This window comes from Rhipicephalus microplus, unplaced genomic scaffold (genome assembly GCF_043290135.1).
Source record: "Rhipicephalus microplus isolate Deutch F79 unplaced genomic scaffold, USDA_Rmic scaffold_24, whole genome shotgun sequence".
In the NCBI taxonomy this organism is placed as follows: domain Eukaryota; kingdom Metazoa; phylum Arthropoda; class Arachnida; order Ixodida; family Ixodidae; genus Rhipicephalus; species Rhipicephalus microplus.
In genome coordinates, this window is record NW_027464597.1 from 2,459,800 (window position 1) to 2,479,547 (window position 19,748).

Here is a 19,748-nt window from a genome sequence, read left to right on the forward strand (position 1 = left end):
ATTGAGAAGAGACGCAGTTCACGGGTCATTGCGTTGTTCGATAGCAATAGTGTCAAAGTTAAGAGATGACAATGTGGAATCGCAAGCGGAGTCAGCTGTGGCATTCTGGGACAGGGGGAACGGGAAAGGGCGTCGGCGTCAGCATGCTTCCGTCCTGACCGATAAACTACGCGTATGTCATAATCTTGAATTTTCAACGCCCAGCGAGCGAGGCGGCCAGATGGGTCTTTTAACGTCGAAAGCCAGCACAGCGCGTGGTGGTCGGTCACGACGTCAAAAGAACGACCATATAGATATGGGCGAAACTTTCCAAGGGCCCACACAATGGCCAAGCACTCCTTTTCTGTGACGCTGTAGTTGCTCTCAGCCTTGGTAATTGTGTGACTAGCGTATGCCACGACGTATTCCTGATGCTCCGGTTTAAGCTGTGCGAGCACAGCACCCAGGCCTACACCACTGGCGTCGGTGTGGATTTCATTTGGAGCTTCAGGATCGAAATGGCGTAGAATGGGTGGCGTCGTGAGAATCCGTCGCAAGGTGGTGAAAGCCTCGTCGCAGGCAGGGGACCACGATAAGAGGTCTTTACAGTGGCTTAGAAGTTGCGTGAGAGGTGATATAATAGACGCGAAGTTTCGGACGAATCGCCAGAAATACGAACACTAGCCGATGAAACTTCGAAGTTCTTTGATGGTGGCAGGTTTAGGAAACGCCGTAACAGCTCGCAATTTTTCGGTATCCGGGAGAATGCCTTTCTTGGAAACAACGTGGCCCAAAATGTTCAGTTGACGCATGGCAAATCGACATTTTTTGAGGTTTAATTGCCAACTGGCGTTAGTCAAGCAAGTAAGGACGTGCTGAAGGCGACGTAAGTGTGTGTCAAACTTAGGGGCGAAGACCACGATATCATCGAGGTAACACAAGCATATCCATTTTAGTCCACGCAGGACGTTGTCCATCATTCGTTCGAACGTTGCAGGTGCATTGCAAAGTCTGAAGGGCATGACGGTGAATTCATATAAGCTGTCTGGCGTGACAAAAGCGGTTCTGGGGCGATCGGCCTCCGCTATAGGCACCTGCCAGTAGCCTGACCGCAAGTCTCACGAGGAAAAGAACTCGGCACCCTGTAAACTGTCCAAAGCATCGTCAATGCGCGGTAGTGGATAGACATCCTTCAGCGTGATCTTGTTCAATCGCCGGAAATCGACACAGAAACGAATAGAACCGTCTTTCTTTTTGACGAGGACCACCGGAGACGCCCATGGGCTCTGTGAAGGTCGAATGACGCCTCTGCGAAGTATGTCGTCTACTTGGTCAGCAATGACGCGGCGTTCTGTAGCGGACACGCGATATGGTCGTTGTCGCAGCGGTGAGTGGGACCCAGTGTCGATGTGGTGTTCTACTGCTAAGGTACGGAGGAGAGATGTTTGTTCAACGTCGAAAGAATGGCGGTAGCACTCAAGAATGGTGAGGAGTTGTGAACGCTGCGAAGATGTCAAATCTGCAGCGATGAATGGATGAAATATGTTCCCTGACGTTGAGTCAGCCGGTGAGACGACAGCCAGTTCACAGACGGAGGTAGAAGGCACCCCATCAAGGACGAATATAATTCTGGTAGAACTGATTGTCTCGACGTGGCCAAGGCACTCGTGACAAAGTAGGGATAAAGACGACGACTCACGATTATAAATGCATTGTGGTTGAGCCTTCTACAAGGTCGAGAGCAGCAAAAGGCAGGGGGAGGGCTCTTCGGGCGACGAATATTGGAGATGGTGTGAAGAAGACAGTGCCGTCGGATACGGCGCTGAATGAAACTGGCACGAACGCAAAAGAGCATGGAGGGATGTAGGTGTCATCGCTAACGACAAGTTTAGCGGCAGACTGGGTTTCGACGGACGCTTGGTCATCCAGTGAGCAAAATTCAACCTCAGCCCTAGCACCGTCGATTACGGCGTTATGACGCGACAAAAAGTCCCATCCCAAGATAATAGTATGAGAGCACGATGAAAGAACCTTGAACTCTATCGTATACAGAACGTCCTGAATTGTCACGCGGGCTGTACATACTGCGGTCGGTTGAGCAGGTTGAGCACTGGCTGTGCGAAGCGATAATCCGGAGAAAGGCGTCGTAACCTTACGAATTTAGCGGCAAAATCCAGCATCTATAACAGAAACAGCTGCACCGGTATCTACAAGAGCGACAGTAGGGATATTTTCGACGAACACATCAATAACATTGGTATGTGACAAATGAGGACCTGGGCAAACTGAAACTTGCGCAGCTCTTGCCTCAGGAACTGCATCGTCTAGTTTTCCTCCTCGTTAGGCGCGGGCCGTCGACGCATAGGAGAAGGCGAGCGGCGGCGTGGAGAGGGCGAGCGAAGACGTCCCGACCGAGGGTGGTGGTCGTCCTGGTAGCGGGCTGGCATTGGAGTGGAGGAACCGTATTGCGCGTTGGAGTCAAGCGGGAAGAAAGGCTCACGGCGGTTTTCATTGGTGATATGCGTCCGGCGGCGGCAATACCTTGCGACGTGTCCGGGGTATCGACAAGCGTAACATATCGGGCGATTGTCGAGGGTGCGCCACAAGTTGGCGGTGTTAGTGCTGGTCCAGTGAACTGGAGGTGGGGGATAGCTAGCGCGAGGCTGGAATGGAGGCGCAGGCGCCTTTCGAGTTGGCATGGCTGCAGCCGCGGCGTAGGTGAGAGGAGCAGCCACAAGTATATGCTCGCGAGCAGCTGGTAAGGCCTCGGCGACCTCTCCTTGAATGACGCCACGTAGAGACGACGGTAAAGTTGTGGTAGGTTCTGGTGTGAAAGGCACCAAGGAAAGCTGTCGTGCGGCTTCTTCGCGGACAAATGCTTTTATTTCGGCTATTAGTGACGCTTGGTCATGACCACTGATCGCACTAGACAGCGATGCCAAATCGTGCGCTGAGGCAGCAGCAGCGAGCGTGCAGCAGCGGCTCGAGCTCGGAAATTACGGCTGGTGCATCGCCTTCCAAGCCTTCCAAGCATCAACCTTTCTGCTCAATAAATCTCCTTTATAATTGGTGGAGCCGTGCCGGAGTGCTTCCTCTTCTTTACAATAGATAGATAGAAAGATGGATGGATGGATGGATGGATGGATGGATGGATGGATGGATGGATGGATGGATGGATGGATGGATGGATGGATGGATGGATGGACGGAGGGACGGACGGACGGACGGACGGATGGACGGATGGATGGATGGATGGATGGATGGATGGATGGATGGATGGATGGATGGATGGATGGATGGATGGATGGATGGATGGATGGATGGATGGATGGATGGATGGATGGATACGCTCAAAGTCACCGAAGTTCGCTAAGAAATGTATTGCATTTAACACATAAATCTTTTATTTGCCATATCGGCGATTGTGCTTCCACAGGTGTGGTTACCTTACAGACATTGTGACGTATTCCGACTGGAAGCAGTTCAAAAGAGAGATGCCCGTTTCATTTTTCGCAGGTATGATCGATACTTCTCACTGTCTTTAGCATTGCATGAGCGAAACCTAAAACCTCTCTCAGTACGTCGTGATGTAGAATCAATAAAATTTTCGCGCTACATAATCACTTATTCGCGGCCTTGTGGCTAAGGTACTCGGCTGCTGACCCGCAGGTCGCAGGATCAAATCCAGCCTGTGGCGGCTGCATTTTCGATAGAGGCGAAAATGCTGTAGGCTTGTGTGCTCACATTTGAGTGTACATTCAAGAACCCCAGGTGGTTGAAATTTCCGGAGCCTTCAACTACGGCGTCTCTCGTAATCAAGTGGTGGTTTTTCGATGTTAAACCACACGTAATAATCAATTATTCAGCCATTCATATCACATTTCAAACACAGTCTTTTTGCCGAATTCCAAGCCATCCTCTACGCGCAGCTTGCACGAGCTCAATCTTGCTATCTTTTTTGCACGCACAGATTGATTTATTATTAGTTTTTTGCCACACAATATAATTATGCTATACCTTACCTGGTCACAATCGATCACTCCCTGTGAATGATTATGTGATTATCCCTGTTTAAGCTCATTACAAAACAAAAGCTGAATTCCTTGATTGTTCTAAATGTATTATTGTTGTAACTTCTCATGTATCTTTTCTCTTGCGATTTTATTTTTGCACTCTATAATCCCACTCTTACAATATACATTCTATAAGGCTACAGTAGGTAAAATAAATAAATAAAGAAATAATTAAATACAGTCTTGTCGTAACATATTACATAAAGATAAGTTTCCCAAGCACGTTTTAAAGGTTGTGTGTTTTGATGTTTACGATTTTTTTTAATTCTACTACACAGGTGCTCCACTCTGTTCTTTGGGTAGTAGGGCAAGCTTTCTCTTCGCTAATATGTTTTTTTTTCGAACATTATTTCAAGGTCTTAGAATTTGTTCTAGCCTTTCAAAAAGAGGTGTTTCACATTTTTTTTCTATGTAACTGCTTGTTATATAGTTTCAAAATATATAGCTATAATTCAAAGTGCGCATTTCTGAAGGTTCTTCTGTGTCCTTGTTTGTGCGCTTTAAGTTTCAATTGTGTCTTAGCAGTAGTTTAAAACCACACTTTACTCTGTTTCTTGCATCGAAGTGAAGGCTATGACGGCTGGACATTCTACATGCATGTTACCCAAAAAGCTGATATTGTAGTACAAAACAAAAGTCGAGCAGTGATCTGTGCGCATGCGACTCCAAGGGGCACTTCGCCTGACAATGTCGCACAATGCATGCGTGTTTTTTTCCTGCATGAATGCGGTCAGAGTGCAGTGTGATTGATTTGCTTATACAGCTAAACGAATCGTCGCTTCAATATTCAGAATATCCTAGAATCGCTTTGGCCAACCTGCCTGCGGTAAACGCGTGGATGAATTGTTTAGTCCAGAGCACGAGTCTTGAGTTATCGGTGCTAAAGAATTCCAAGCGCCGAGTTTGCGCACATTTACAAGAAATCAAAGAGAGTATTTTGTTTAACACTAGATAATTCAAGGTTTGACATAAAAGTCATACGCAGTGGCCAATATGTCACTGAAAGACCTTGACGAAAACGAAACGGAAGATTAACTATGTAGAAAACGGAAACCAAGCGAAGAGAAGTGCCTTTCGCAATTTTTATGGCCGCGCGGGCCCAGATATGGTTAAAATGGTGTACATCGTGCGAATTATGACAGGAAAGCAGTAATGAATAGATTCCTTCAATAGTAGAGTACCAAGTGCTCTAAATCGTTAGCCAATTTTTCTAAACAAACGCAGTTGCGCTGTTCATCACTCCTCTGTCTGCACACGGGACGGCTTTATGCTCTCCCATAGTAGAGTAACTAGTACTCAAAATCGCAAAACAATTTTTATATACACAAACGCAGCATTCATTCCACTTGCATACAGCAGGGCAAACGGTGCTGTGAGGCTTACAGGACGGCTCTGTGCTCTCCCATAGTAGAGTACCAAGTACTCAAAATCGTTAGCCACTTATTCTAAACACACATACTCATCGCAGGAGTTCTTGTGTACACGTATGCCAACATTGTCATGTATATTGGAGCAATGATGTCTTCCTTGCAACGTAGTGATGTTTGTCATGTTACATATTTGTGCCCAACTGTATGTGCCCTATTACTGGAATGTTATGAAACCTTTTGTTTTAAATGCGAAGCATTTCTTAGAGAACTTCGGCGACTTTGAGCGTATCTATCTACCTCTCTATCTATCTAGCCGCCTACGACCTTTAGCTCTCCTGGTCGTTTCGATAACGGTATCAATACCAAACTTGGTATGGCATAACATGACTGTATTAAGAACATATTTGGCTAGTCATAACATGAACCTTATGATATGTATGTGATGAATGTCACGATTTACATTTCATGGTCCTGAAGCTCTTGTGGTGGTTTCGTTCACATGGCATGTTGCAAAACTGGTATGGTATGACATGATTGCATGGCGAACACAAGCGAAAGACCCCATCATAAAAATCATGACATGCGTGTCATGTAACAATATGACTACATGCCACGCTCGTGATGCGCTTGCGGCCGTTTCGCAAGCGTCCCTTATACCAAATTTGGTATTATGGAACATGAATGGATGAAGAAGATATGATACTGGTGCAAACATGATAAACATAAGATGCGTGTCATGTAACATGACGACATGCTACGCTCATGAGGCGATCGTGGCCGTTTCTTTAGCTTCACATGTACCAAACTCGGTATTGCGCGACGCGAATGGACGACATAGGTAAATGATACATCTAAACATAATAATCACGACATGCGTGTCATGTTACAACATGACTACATGCCACACTGATGATCCGCTCGCAGCCGTTTTGCTAGCTTGACATTAGCCAAATTTTGTATTACGTGACGCCAATAAATGACAAAGGTGTGTAACTGGTGCAAACCTAATAATCTTGAGATGTGTGTCATGTGAGAGCATGACTACATGCCACAGTCAAGGCACCAATACATTTCGACGTGACGCCGTGCCCGTGCTCGTCGGCGTTTCTGTTGTCGCTTCACGCCAGCGTTGCCACGCCAGTCACCGGTCATGCCGTATACTCGCAGGCGCGGGCCGCGGGTGCGTTGCTTTGACGCATGCGCGTTTCAACGCGTGCGGCGTCCCTCCATCATGAAAAGAGAGGACGCAGAGTTGTCTGGGTAATGCATCGGCGCGAAATGCAGCATGTCGCATTTCGCGCCGGTTGCCGTCGGGCCGCGCCGACGGACGCTGGTCGCGCTAGGCGTCAGATTAGAGAGTGCTCTCGTTTTGCTAACGTAGCGCCACTGTGCGCAGCGTGCGCGCGCGTCAACGCTACATTGGAGTATATTGGGCCCTTCATGATGCGCTCGCCGCCGTTTTGCTACTCCGCATATACTAAATTCGGTATCACGTGACGTGAATAGATGACGAAGGTAAACGACACATCTAAACATGATAATCATTCAACATAAACATTCAAACATGATAATCATGGCACGGAAGTCATGTACGGAATCATTTGCCTCCACCTCGTAATGTTGAGCTGATTTTAAAGTGGCATATCAACCTTTCTCATTCGTGCTTCACATATCATCGATTCCCACTGTATGTGGGATCTGCCAATTTTTCTCCTCTTCCTTCGGCACTCGTCCTGCCCTTTTGTGTTCGTCTGTGAGAGACGCGTAAAAGTTTTCCTTCGGCCTGCTTTTGGTAGTCTGATGTCTGCTCAGTATCGGCTGAAATTCCATGTAAATACGTGAAATGTACATATTCATGTTTTATTTGTGCCTTTTATATATCATGTAAAGTAAATATTATAAAAATGCTTTTTTGCAATTTTGTGTGCCTTTGTTCTGTTGTGTTGAAATGTTCTGTTCAATAGAAATTGATGTCAACTGTCTGTGAACAGTTTTTTTCTGAACAAACCGTTCACCGTCTTGGAGGTGAAGGCATGAGACGCGAGCGCACGGCACGAGACGCAAGACGCGAGCTTGCGGAGTGGGGCTGTCAGCGGTGCCGCCACCGACACTGAATCGCGACATCATGTGACTACGAAATGATCTGCATATAAAAGCAGTACGATTTTTCCTCGGCTTGTGGGCTTATAATCACCGATGTATTCCCAACTTCTCAATGATAGCCGAACCACTCACGCGACTCACCCGGGATGATGTACCCTTTGTCTGAACTACGGAATAGGCAGCTTTCGCAGAGCAATGCCTAGTTCACTTTAAAGGTTCCGCTGTTTACAGCGAGCGGAAGTGTCCTGCCGCCGAAACCCAGTGACATTCACACTGGACGCGCCCCACGCCGTTGAATGTACCATCTACCACGGGTCCAACGCGGGATGGGTGCGCTGTCACTCAGATGTTAAAGTGCCTACAATACATAGATGTCACGGCTCGCAGACGCCTTGACACTATCCCCTCGTGTAGACAACGTTGATTACCGTACGTGCACTTTAGTGTATTAACCGACTGCGCTGACGACGGAGTAGAAAGAAACAGTACTGCTTTACTTTGCTGGCAAGCCGCTGTCTTGTAATGCATGAAGAACAGAAAAAATCCTCGACGCCCGCAGCGTTGGTGGGTTTGTCCTCACGCCAACTGCTACCTGTTCCAAGAAATGAGGACGTGAGGTAGGCTAATACAAAGAGTGAGTTCAACTCTCTTTGGTTACAACATTCAGTTACGTGCACTGTGACATGACAAATGAATAGGTCTTGGCTGCCATTTAGTTTTAAATATTCCTCCACTAGCACTCCTGTTTATTCGCGGTGACCGATCGAGCCGCAGACGCCGTAGAACGAAAGCGATCGGCGTTTAGGAGGTTGTTTCAGCGGATTTCCCCCTCCTAACTTGATTAGATGCCCTTTAGGCCGCCGGATTGCTCAGTGTGAACAAGCCATAATGGTGGTTAACGCAAACAGCCACGCCCGCTGGATAAAAAAAAAAACAAGGTGACCGTGCTATCCACACTTGATGAGGCCCTCGTTTAGCAGAAAATGTCACTGTTTTAGAGCGCTGTATGTGCGGGACCTACTATCAGTGAGCCATATGCGTAAGGTCGTGCTTTTAAGAAAAAGCGTATTATGATTAAGAATGCGTGATGCACTACTACATGCAAGACCAGACTGGCAACACTGTGGCACTGTCACTGCTATGAAGTTCAATAATTCACGCAGATCTTCAGCACGTCATTCATATCTCCCCCTGCGCGGCCACCAAAATAGTGAGGCACTGTTAGCGCTGTTAGCGCTTCGCTCTGTTAGCGTTTTTTGCAAAATTCCAGTTTGGTTTCATTTGTTTCAGTGACATTTTGAGCACTGCGTACGACTTTTATCTCAGACTTCATAGTATTTTGTTTAAACGAAAAAAAAACTCTTCCATTCCTTGTAAATTTTCACAAGTGCCACGCTTGGAATGCTTAAGCAGCGGTAACTCTGGATCCATGCTTTGGAATAAACAATTCAGCCACGCGATTAGCGGAAGCAGGTTTTCCCAGGTGATTATAAGGTGTTTTGAGCATTTTTGCAATTATAAACTTAGCAGTGGAAGCGAATCAACCACACTGAACTGTGAGCACATTCATGCAGTAAAAAACACATGTGCGTTATTGCGACCCAGAGTCATGCGAAATGTCCCTCGTAGTCTCATGTGCGCAGATCACTGCTTTACTTGTTTGTTGTAGTAGGACATGAGCCTTGCGAAAAAAAAAATTTATGACAACCTCTCGCCTTCACAGACTTGGTTTTGATGTATGAAAGAAAGTGCTGTTTTAGAATACTGCTATGACATAACCGAAACTAAAAGTGCACAAAAGAGGGCCAGAGAACAAACTTGAGATGGATGCACTTTCAAGAATTACCATATTTTCATTTTTAAACCTGCAATCACTTGCATGGAAAAAAATGACAGCATATCCACGGAGTGAATGATGGAGAGTGGGGCTGAGCATCCGTCCGTCCATTCGTTTTTGCTTCCGTCCGTCCATGCGTCCGTCTGTGTGACCGTCCGTGCGTGCGTCTGTCCGTGCGTCCGCACGTCCATCTGTACGTCCGTCCCTGCATCCGTCCATGCAGCCATCCGTCCGTCCGTCCAAGCATGTGTCTGTGTGTCCGTTAGTCCATCTATTCAACACTCCAAGTACCACCATCTCGCATCTTTTCATCATATATTCCCCATATAGAAGCACCGCCGTCTAGCGTACATTCCAAGGACTTAACGAGAGGTGGCACACGCACACTTTCTTGAGGCTTGCGCTTCATGTCTACTTCCCACCTTTAACCACCTCGAGTTCATGGTGTATACTAGTTCACTGTATTCATGGCACTGCGGCTCAACGCTCACTAAGCATTTCTAAAACCAAGGAGGTTACGCCCAGCGAGTATAACGTAGCAACCCTTTCTTGTCAGATAGTGCTCAATGTACATGCAAATGGCTGCTAAGGGGGAATGAGAGACAGGAGAATTCGGCTTTTAGTTAACGCGCACGCTGCGATTTTTTTATTGTTCAACAACGCACAGAATAACTCTCCCATTGGCACCACCTTGCAGGTGAAAACGTAAGACTGGTTACACACTACGACTACGACTACGACTACTATGAGGGACGAACGGGTGCCGCTTTAAGGAGCTTCGCCCCTAAAAGGCAAAACGCTCTACGTGTGAACCGACCGTTGATAATTCGTAAGGCTGCGCAAAAAAATACAGTTCCTCCCAACAAAATTCCATATTTAGTATATAAGGCCTACTGAATTGTAAGATAGGGTAGCAACCAAGTAATTGCTGAGATCTTTAAAAAATAACTTATTGAGTGGTTGGGGCGATTTGTCCGCCTAGACCATCCGTCGCAATTTCTAGCACGCAGCTGCCTTTCTTGGGCACAGAAATAGAAATTATATGCGGGTGGTGCACGCGTGAAGTGTTCATTGTTTCTCGCCATGTAAAGTGATCGCTCCTTTTGAAATAAAATATTTTTGTGAATCAGCGCTCACACTTGTCGATCAAATTCTCTGTTGTCGGTTTGTGCGCTTCTGAGTTTTTAACAAACTGTAGTTAAAATTAGGCCCCGCACAGCTTGAGTTTGCCAAATTGCCGATCTAGCAGAGAAATACTGATTTTTCAAGAAAATGTTTATAGGATTCAGCATTGCAGCAAGCCAATATAAGGAACTAGTTTGACTATGACAACCAACTGAACTAAGGCCATTTCATTTGAATAAATCTTTCAGAAATCAGTGATCACCTACCCATTTTGACCTGTATTGTTTTTTATGATGGTGTAAATTAGCGCATTTGCGTTAAAACACCTATATTTGTTTAAACGCGATTGGCCTTGTGTTTATTTAAGGCAAAAGGTGTTGTGTTTATTTAAAGGGGCCCTGAAACACTTTTTTGATTAACTACGGAATTCACTGGAAAAGTGAATCCGTAGAAAGTGAATCCCTCACAAGTTCAACGCCGCAAAAATTTTAAGAATCTTTCCAGTACGAGCGGAGTTAAAAAGATTTGTCACACGCTGCAATCGCATTCTCGGTTCTCTCGTCCCGACAAAAGCACTGGAGCCTAAGCAGGGAGGTGTGGGAGGGGCAAACTAAAAACGTCACGTGCACCTTTTAACCTTGAGCACTTTTCTTTTTTTTTTCATCGAATACGCGGCTTTTTCAGTGTGATCGCGCGCGCATGCGTGGACCAGTGACTACCTCTCGCGGCGATTTCTGTAACAACCTAGCGCGCCGTGTCCAAATCAGCTAATCGCTGATAGATGTGCCATCTACGTGAGATTTTCCGGCATGCTTGGTGATTTGTCTAGAGAAAAGCAAGCAATTTTCAGCAAACATTGATAATTTATTGCGAATTCCAGGCCACGCGCTGTGCTATAACATTTGGCTCGCGTGTTGTCGGGAGGCTCTAGTACCGATCGGCAGCGTTTTCTTACCATGCTCAAAAAGTGTTGCAGGGCCCCTTTAAGGAGGCCGCGCGCCCTGTCCATGCCCTAACAGTGGACTCACCGCAGGTATACATAGCGTTCTTACGTACCGGATGGTTGAGTTGTTTATTTCACAGTTTATGCAATTTATAGCGCTGATATTCACCTCCCATCATTCTCTCTCAGCCCCTTCTTTTCCCCTCCATCGCATACCGGTAGCCAGTCGTAGCTTCACACCACCGTTCACCTGATCCACCATGGTGGTGTGCGCGAATGCAGTGCTCGGCTGCTGACCCGAAGGTTGCGAGTTCAATCCCGGCTGTGGCGGTCACATTTCGGCGGAGGCGAGATAGTTGGGGCTTAAATTGTGTAGAGTACACGCTAAAGAACACCGGATGGTCGAAATTTCTGGAGCCTTCCACTTCGGCGTGTCTCATAATCACATCGTAGTTTTGTGGCGTAATACCTCCAATATGATTTATTTTTATTTATTTATTTACAATAGTGTTAGTCTTCACGGGTTGTTACGGGGTGGGAAAGCAAACTATACAGTGCTATGTATTAAGCTGTTCGAGACGTCGCTGAAAAACTTCAGCTGACTTACAAGCAACACATGCACTGCAATCAATTTCCTGTCAACAATCGAACAAGGCAAAAAGGAAGACTTGAATACATCAATTCTCGTGGCACATGGCAAAAAAGCATATACGGATGATTGATTCGTGGTGACCCTCTGGTTGGAGGGTGCAAGTACAAAGTTAGATTGTTGTTTAGTGTGTTATTATACAATTGATAAAGAAACTTGTTATAAAGAAAGTAATATAATTATTGTGTACCTGATCTCAGTCGCCTGGACATGTTCTCTACGTCGGGACCACGACCTCCTCTACCTACACACTTACGACCTGCTCGCGGTCCCTGTCTCGCCAGATTTGGTTTTCTTTATTAGTTCTTTTTGATATATGTGTCGCAGCACGCCAGGACACCACAATTTTCCCCCCTTCGCGCACATTGAGGCACCCTGCCCGTATCGCTGTAGCCGTCAAACCGCTTTTCTGCTGGTGCGCGCGCGCGTCCGCTCTTTTTGTAGCCTCTGAACGTCAGCGCTTCTCACCAGTACTCACCACCACCATCACCGGATATTACCAGCCTGATTTGACAATATCTTGATGATGTTGGTTATCTCAAATATTTACCCGATCTCAAAACTTCTAAGGCAAAGTTTCGCTTTGATCAGGGCTGATTTTTTTCTCCTAGTACTTACTTTAGACGGGAGGCTGGCGGGCTTTTGGTAAAGCGTGTGGGGATAGCTGGTATGCGCATCTATATATTTCTTTACGTCCTTTATTATGCCGTTCACCTTTTTCACTAGAGGTATTATGGATTGAACTGTTAATCTTTTTATGCAATAAATTGTTCCTCGCACGTATGAGTATTTTCATCACATATTAAACTTCCCTCTATTAGCATCCATACACTGCTTCAAAGCAATATTTGGACTGGATTCTTTATATCCACTGCTTCTGCGTACTATTCATTCTGAGAATAACACATAACCACGACGGTACTTATTCCTTTCCTGTCATTACAAAGTGTGAATACAGGCAGCTAAAAACGTTCTTGCGTTAAACTTGTATGCGAATTCATTTTTCGCCACATAATAACCATTTTAGGCGCATTGGTATCGGTCGTAAGAGATTTGTCCGTCTAAGAGTGAATTCTGACACCAGAGGGAAGAAGGCAGGCTACAAGCTAGCGTAGCCAGAGTGTGCCGCGCCAACCAGGCCACTGCGCCCCTCCCTCATCAAAAATTTTTGAGCCATGACATACAGAAAACAAAATAGCTGTTTGCCTGACCGGTTTTCATTTCAGATCAAAATGTGCCTGTTCATCCCCCCCCCCCCCCCCCCGCGAAGCAAAGATTTTCTGCCTATACACCCCTGCATACCCAGAGGGTTCCGGTGTGCTTCGATTGGTACATTGCAACTCGCATTACACGACTGGTGTGAATGTAATTGGCAGCTGAAGCAATGGGCGGCATCAGAAATAATGCATCAATTATTGCTGGGAAGTATCATGTGAGTTAATGCTAAAACCAATAGAACAAAGACCGTCCAAATTATTTAGCTAATTATAAAAACATTAGATTTAGACTATTTTTGGTTCTAGAGTTTCAATAAAACATTATTCCCACTAGGGTAAAAGATCGCGCAAGAGCTGGTGTCTATTATGATTATTATGTCGCGACTCTAGTGATAAAACCATAGCCGTATCGCCGGTGTGAGGCACGCTATACAGTGTCAGCGACGCTCAGACAGTGAACATAACTGCAATAGACAATAATATCTGTAGGTGCGAGAAATCGATTTAACAACGTTGCAGCAATCCGCTGGTTGTCGCGTGCTGCTATGAACCGTTCACTAGACCCAAAAGGGCCAGATGACTGCACAGCTGCTTCCTTCTATAGTTATGCGTAGACAGTATGGCAAGCATATACTTGAAGGGCGATGGGCGGGTCATGAAAACTTACACGTGTGATCGCATGCGTGGTTCGTACCGTATCTCGTTTTTATTTGCGTCGTAGAAACTCCGTTTGAGGTTGGAACTTATTAGAAGATTGCACCGTCTCGCCCACAGACGTAATATTTCTGGTGCTGCTAGGCAGTGGCGAAGTGGGGTGCTACTGCCCAAGTTGAAGTGAGGAGAAAAATATTACATCATCTCCTGCTAAAGGGAACCAAGTGGGCGCTAATACTTACACTTGCGGCAGCGTTGACACTGGCGCTCATCGCGGCTTTGTGCCAGGGAGAACCTTCGAGAGGCGCAAAGCACGCAAAGATGAACTGGTCTTCCTTAATGAATCGTGCCGATCGCTGACAATAGGTGATGAGGGGCAGAAACTCTTGATGAGACTTGGAGTCCCGCAGTCTGTTTTTAGTCAACGCCTACGCTGCGATTTTTCATTATTCAACAACGCACAACAGAAACTTGCCACCGACACCACCTTCGAGGTCAAGATCCAGTGCCTATATCTAGAGAGCCGAAGCGACGCATGGTGGCACTGCGACTTTAGACAGGCAGCGCTATCTGTGGTGTAGAAGGAGATGCAGGTGATGAATATCGCGTGTTTTACTTTCTCTCCAACACGTTGCTGCTCGCTTACGTGCTCGTGCAGAGCGCGGCGCGGTGCGTTCGAGTCACCTCGCAATGTACCGCGTGCAGTGTGGCTTCAAAAAGATCTCTGAACTGGACAAGTACTTCCGAAAAGCTAAACTAACAAAAGGAGTGGAGCTCGTAAGTCAAGTTTGTGATGGGAAGCAGACGATGAAAAAGGAAGACGCCCAAGCCACTGCGGGACGCATTTCACCGGGCCGTGACAATAGCGTGCACGACATATGCCTTGATGTAAGACAGAATCTGTCGACATAAAACCGCGTACTCTATTGATGGGCTGTGTTGACGTTTATGAAAATAATAATTTTGCTGTTTCGATGAGATATCTAGCGGTAGCAGCCGTGCACCGTCATATACAGTTTTTTTTTTGTGGTATGGTAAAAAATAAATGAAAACTGAGCCTATACGGTCGTGACATTAAAATGCTGGAATGGTGTTAGTCATGTCATCTGTGTCGCGGCAGCATCACTCACCGACTTCGCCGCGAGGTAGCAAGGGAAGGTTTGAATTACTATAAGTCAAGTTCGAAATCTTGATGGGAGCCGACAGATGAAAACAGCGTAGTGGGATAATTATAAGATGTACAGGTGAAATGCCTCAGACTGGCTGGCCGACATTTCGATCGGAGGACCTCCTATCAAAAACATCGGCCAGCCAGTCTGAAGCACTTCACCTGTTCATCTCATTATTATCCAACTATGAGTGGAGGTGAAGTTCCAGCTTCGTATTGTCTGGCTTTCGTCTCATGCTTGCTCTATATTTCATGAACGCGGCTCTTTATGCGGTTCTACGGCATAATTTTCTGCTTAACCAATACAGCTTTACACGTGGAGAGCTTTCCTTGGTGTTTTTTGCATTATTGTGGCAGCCCACAACGCAATACTTTGGGTCTCCTCCACGCTTTCATGGCGTCACTTTTCCCATCGCGCAATACATCTTCGCACTACATCCAGGTGGCCGCCTGGATCGGGCGCGCGCGCGCGCGATCCAGGCGGCCGGGGCACGCCTTCCTCCGTTTTTGAAGATTACTACCAGATGGCGCTCGTGTCTAACATGCCTCGATGCGCTCGTTAGCCTTCGCTTCACGGACAAAAATTCTCTGACGCAGCGCTTTCCAAATACAATTGACCGATTTTCTCGCGTAAAGATTAAATAAACGTTTTAAAGGCAAGTCTTTAGAGTTATCAGTATGGCTTCATTAGGTAGTGTGTTACTTTATTTCTAAAATGCGTAGATACGTATTTATAAAGACCACCGTGCCTATTATGCGGTGGTGGCAGTGTGACGCTCTGACAAAAAAAAAGGGGGGGGGGTCTTTCAGACACTTCAGTAAAACTACACGGGGCTGCCACCTACCAGTACCTTTGCGTTCTGAAAAAAAAAACTTCCATTTTCTTAAAATTGCTGCAACATGGCATCCATATGTCACGCAGAGTAGAGTTACTATATGTAGCAGAGTTTCGCCACGGTTTTCGGGTGACGCTCACTATCCCTGCAGGATGACAGCCCCTATTCTCCAAATCCTATCACGTCATCATAGGCGGTTCATTTTTACTGCGGAGAAGCTCACACTACGCAGACGACACCAATGGTTCGCATAGTCGGGCAGATGAAGCGTGGTTGACAATGCCGGTTGCTGTTATTCTCACCGCACTTCATCGGTACTGTAGCCACGTTGCCACATTGGTCGCGAAACGTGGTAGCAAGTGCATTCTATGTTCAGTTGTAATACGTACAGCCCACGCGATCAGACGCGGGTTTAGCGGTTGTTGCTATAGAAAGATTAGTCTTCAGTGAAGTAAGAATAAACACTGCTTTTTTTTATCGATCCATGGCATTGCAAAACTTGCCCTGTTTGAATTAGCCACAGACGCTGTGAATACGTTATACGTGCATTGTTGGTCATCGTGTGTAGCTGCATGCGTTCGAATTGGTCTGCCGAGTAAAACGCTAAACATGAAGGGAGAATGAGGTAAACTAGAATTATTCAAATCGGCAAGTTGTTGCAGCTACCACATGAATTTTCTGCAGCTTTCATACTTCAAGCTAAAGGAACGTTACATGCGACAGAGCTGCAGAAGAACGACTCACATGAGCTGTCGTGAGCCGCGATCGTAATAAGAGCGTAATACGAGTGCCACGCACCACACGGGTGTCACACGGTCACTCTCAATCGCTAGCCAGCTCGATTCAGTTGAAGGCAGTAAAACTATAGCCATCTTCCTCGCAGTTAACGAATGAGCTTAACGCAACAAAGAAATTCGATCCCTGACTGGTTTTATCACGATCAAAAGCACAAAGCATAAAATCAAAGCTTCTAGGCGTGACCGGAGCAACCGAGTTTTGCTCATACTTTCATAAAAACGAAAAGAGAGCGAAAAAATATGTAAAATAACGCTAGTACTCTGCTGCGCGAGCACTACTCCTACGTGGGTGGTGAGTTGCTTTCATACAAGACATTTGGACCCCAGATGGCGTAGCTTAGCGCAACTCTGCTACCTAAAAATAGCATATACAGAAATGCTAACGCAGTGGCTATTTACCAATTCGCTTGTGTAAAGCATCAAATAAACGTTTCATTCTCTCTCTCAACACAAAATTATATGGTATTTCAACGACCTTTGCCAGCAACGCACGCAGCTACGTTGCCTTTTTTTTTTTCGTTCAAGTAAACACCCCGCGGAGGGATGTTTAGAGGAGAGAGAGGGGGAGCATAGAAGAGGAGTAAAAGGTGTCATGCATGCGCAATGAATGTGTAAACAACTCGGGGAGAGAGCAGGGGCGAGCATAGACGATAGGGCGGAGTGTAGAAGAGGAGGGAAGGGGTGCCGCGCAAGCGTAGTAAGTGTGGTCACGGCGCAGACCGGATTGATCTCGACCATAAGGCGCTTTGCAACTAATAAGGCTTACCTAATCCTGGGGGCATGTCGCATATATCTTTCGTTTGTCTACGCTTAGATAGGGCGCAATAGCAGTCACGCAGCGATTTAGATCCGGTAATGAACATCCCGGAGCCGACCACCATGGTGCTTCACCAAGCTGGAATGTTCCTTTGAGACTTTGAATCTGTGAACTGCTTGATCCATGCCTTAGAATCTAGAAAACCAATGAAAGGAACACGCTCGCACGAGTGCACCACGATGTTCGTGCGTCGTCTGCTATGGTGTAAGTCGTGGCGACATTTCTGGTGCCTACGCGCCCATTTTTAGCTACAGAAGCCTCCGTAGGGGTGGCGCCGATGAGCAGGTCGTAAGTGTATAGAGGAGGTCACGGTCCGACTATCCCCAAGCTAGCCCTCCCATAGTTTCAGACGCATGGACGAGAGTTGCCGGCAAAAGAAATACTGCTGTAACTCTTGGGTGTTGTTATGTCCGAATGTTCCATTCGTTTGAGCCGAACAATAGCTTGATTCAGTTTTACGAAAGCTCTCTTTCAATAAATAATTTCGAGCGTGGCCATCACTTCGTTAAATTACCTTCAATATCTTCAGTTTATGAAATTCCTTCATTATCAAAATATTATGAGCCCTGCCATTCCTTTCTCAGATCAAGTTTTAAATGTATTTGTTATGACTAAGGTGCCGGCTACAAGCTACCGCCTTTCTTTCAGTCCATCGTGCGGCCCAAGTGCGGCCGAATGGTGTCCTTCAACAGCCGGAACCCTCACGGGGTCTTGCCCGTGTTCTCTGGTCGCCGGTGTGCCGTACTAGTGTGGATGACGCACACCAAGGAGCGCCAGGAGGCCGTGAGGCTTGAGATCGAAAACATTCTCGGATACAGCGTGGCTAACAGCAGCCACCGATACGTCTGAATACTTGCAACGACGCTACTTCCAGGGAAACAACTGTGTGTCTGCAGGCTGTAACACGTTGCTGCCGACGCCAGTGGCATTGAACACTTCGGCAAAACGCTTAAGGGAAGATTTATTTCATATTCTTATACGTATTTTAGAAATCTCACAGAAAACAGCTCACCTTTTGTTGTTTATCATTTTTAGATAGATTAAAATGTGATTGCGGTAAATTTTATTTTGTTTAGAATATAAATGTCTTACAGAGTTTCAAACAATACAGTATCATTCGTATACGTCCACTTCTCCAGCTTTCGGTGAAAGCAAAACAAAAACGAACAAACGTTAGTTGGATTTTCGTTCTGTGTTCTCTGAACGCTCCTTTACCTGAGAAATGTTGACAATGAATTGAAGAAAAGTATCATTGAAGTTGGTGGCCTGTTACATAACAATTGATGACCTATATGGAAAAAGCAAAAGAATATGAGACGGTGAATTTTTTGCATAGGACTCAAATACATTGCGGAGATTTACAAAATCGCCGAATGATTTAGTGCGCGAAATTTGGGAGGTAACACAAAAGGCCATACTTTGACTTGAAAACCAGAATCGGTTGTCTGAGGACAAAAATATACTGAAGTAAATACTCGCACCAAGCGGAGAGAGTCTACATCGAAAAACTTCGAGGAGCTGCCTAACATTTAATTAACAAATGCCACAAAAAGCGGGCTCCTTTTAAGGGGATTCATGTTTCTTACTAATGAGAAGTGTTTTAACTATAAACACACGGTGTCAGCATCTGTTAGCGTGGCTTTGTTTCGCAATTTTTGCGGACTGTTCCCAACTGAGAGAATACAAGCACTCAACTAATCGTAATTTAGGCATGCGTTATGATTCTTTTTAGGATACTTATGGTTGAAATGTTTAGCTCCATAGGATTGCTTCGGTGAACGCAGTACTATATGTAAGTGATGTGTTCCAGCCGAAATTTCAACGTAATCTTTTAACTATTCAAAAATCCTCGTTGCCAGCACATAACTGTTTCATGTAATTGGATTGCTTCGTGAATTCCGCTTTATGAAGAGTTATAACATCCCTAAAAGCACACCAGTTCGTTCAACACTCACTTTAAAATACACTACAAGCTATTCTAACACTTTCACCTGCTTCACATTCCGTCTCCGAAACCTTGACATGAAATAAAGTTAACATCACTCTTTTTTAAACGATACATCGTAATGCGTACGGCGACGGGATAAGCTAGACATTTTTTAATACAAGTAAAAAAACTGAGAGGAAATATTGATGCAATTGCCGTAACCTCCAGAATTGACAACACAAATATTGAAAAT

At 45.8% G+C, this 19,748-nt stretch overlaps 1 protein-coding gene across 1 annotated transcript in view; it reads left to right on the forward strand.

The window, feature by feature from the left end:
- Positions 1-18,417, forward strand: part of LOC142786507 (prolyl 3-hydroxylase 3-like) — a 44,614-nt gene extending 26,197 nt beyond the window's left edge. The window contains exon 6 of the mRNA XM_075884237.1: positions 18,217-18,417. Coding sequence (XP_075740352.1) covers positions 18,217-18,417 — 201 coding nt within the window. The remainder of the gene's footprint in view (positions 1-18,216) is intronic.
- The last annotated feature ends 1,331 nt before the right edge of the window (positions 18,418-19,748 follow it).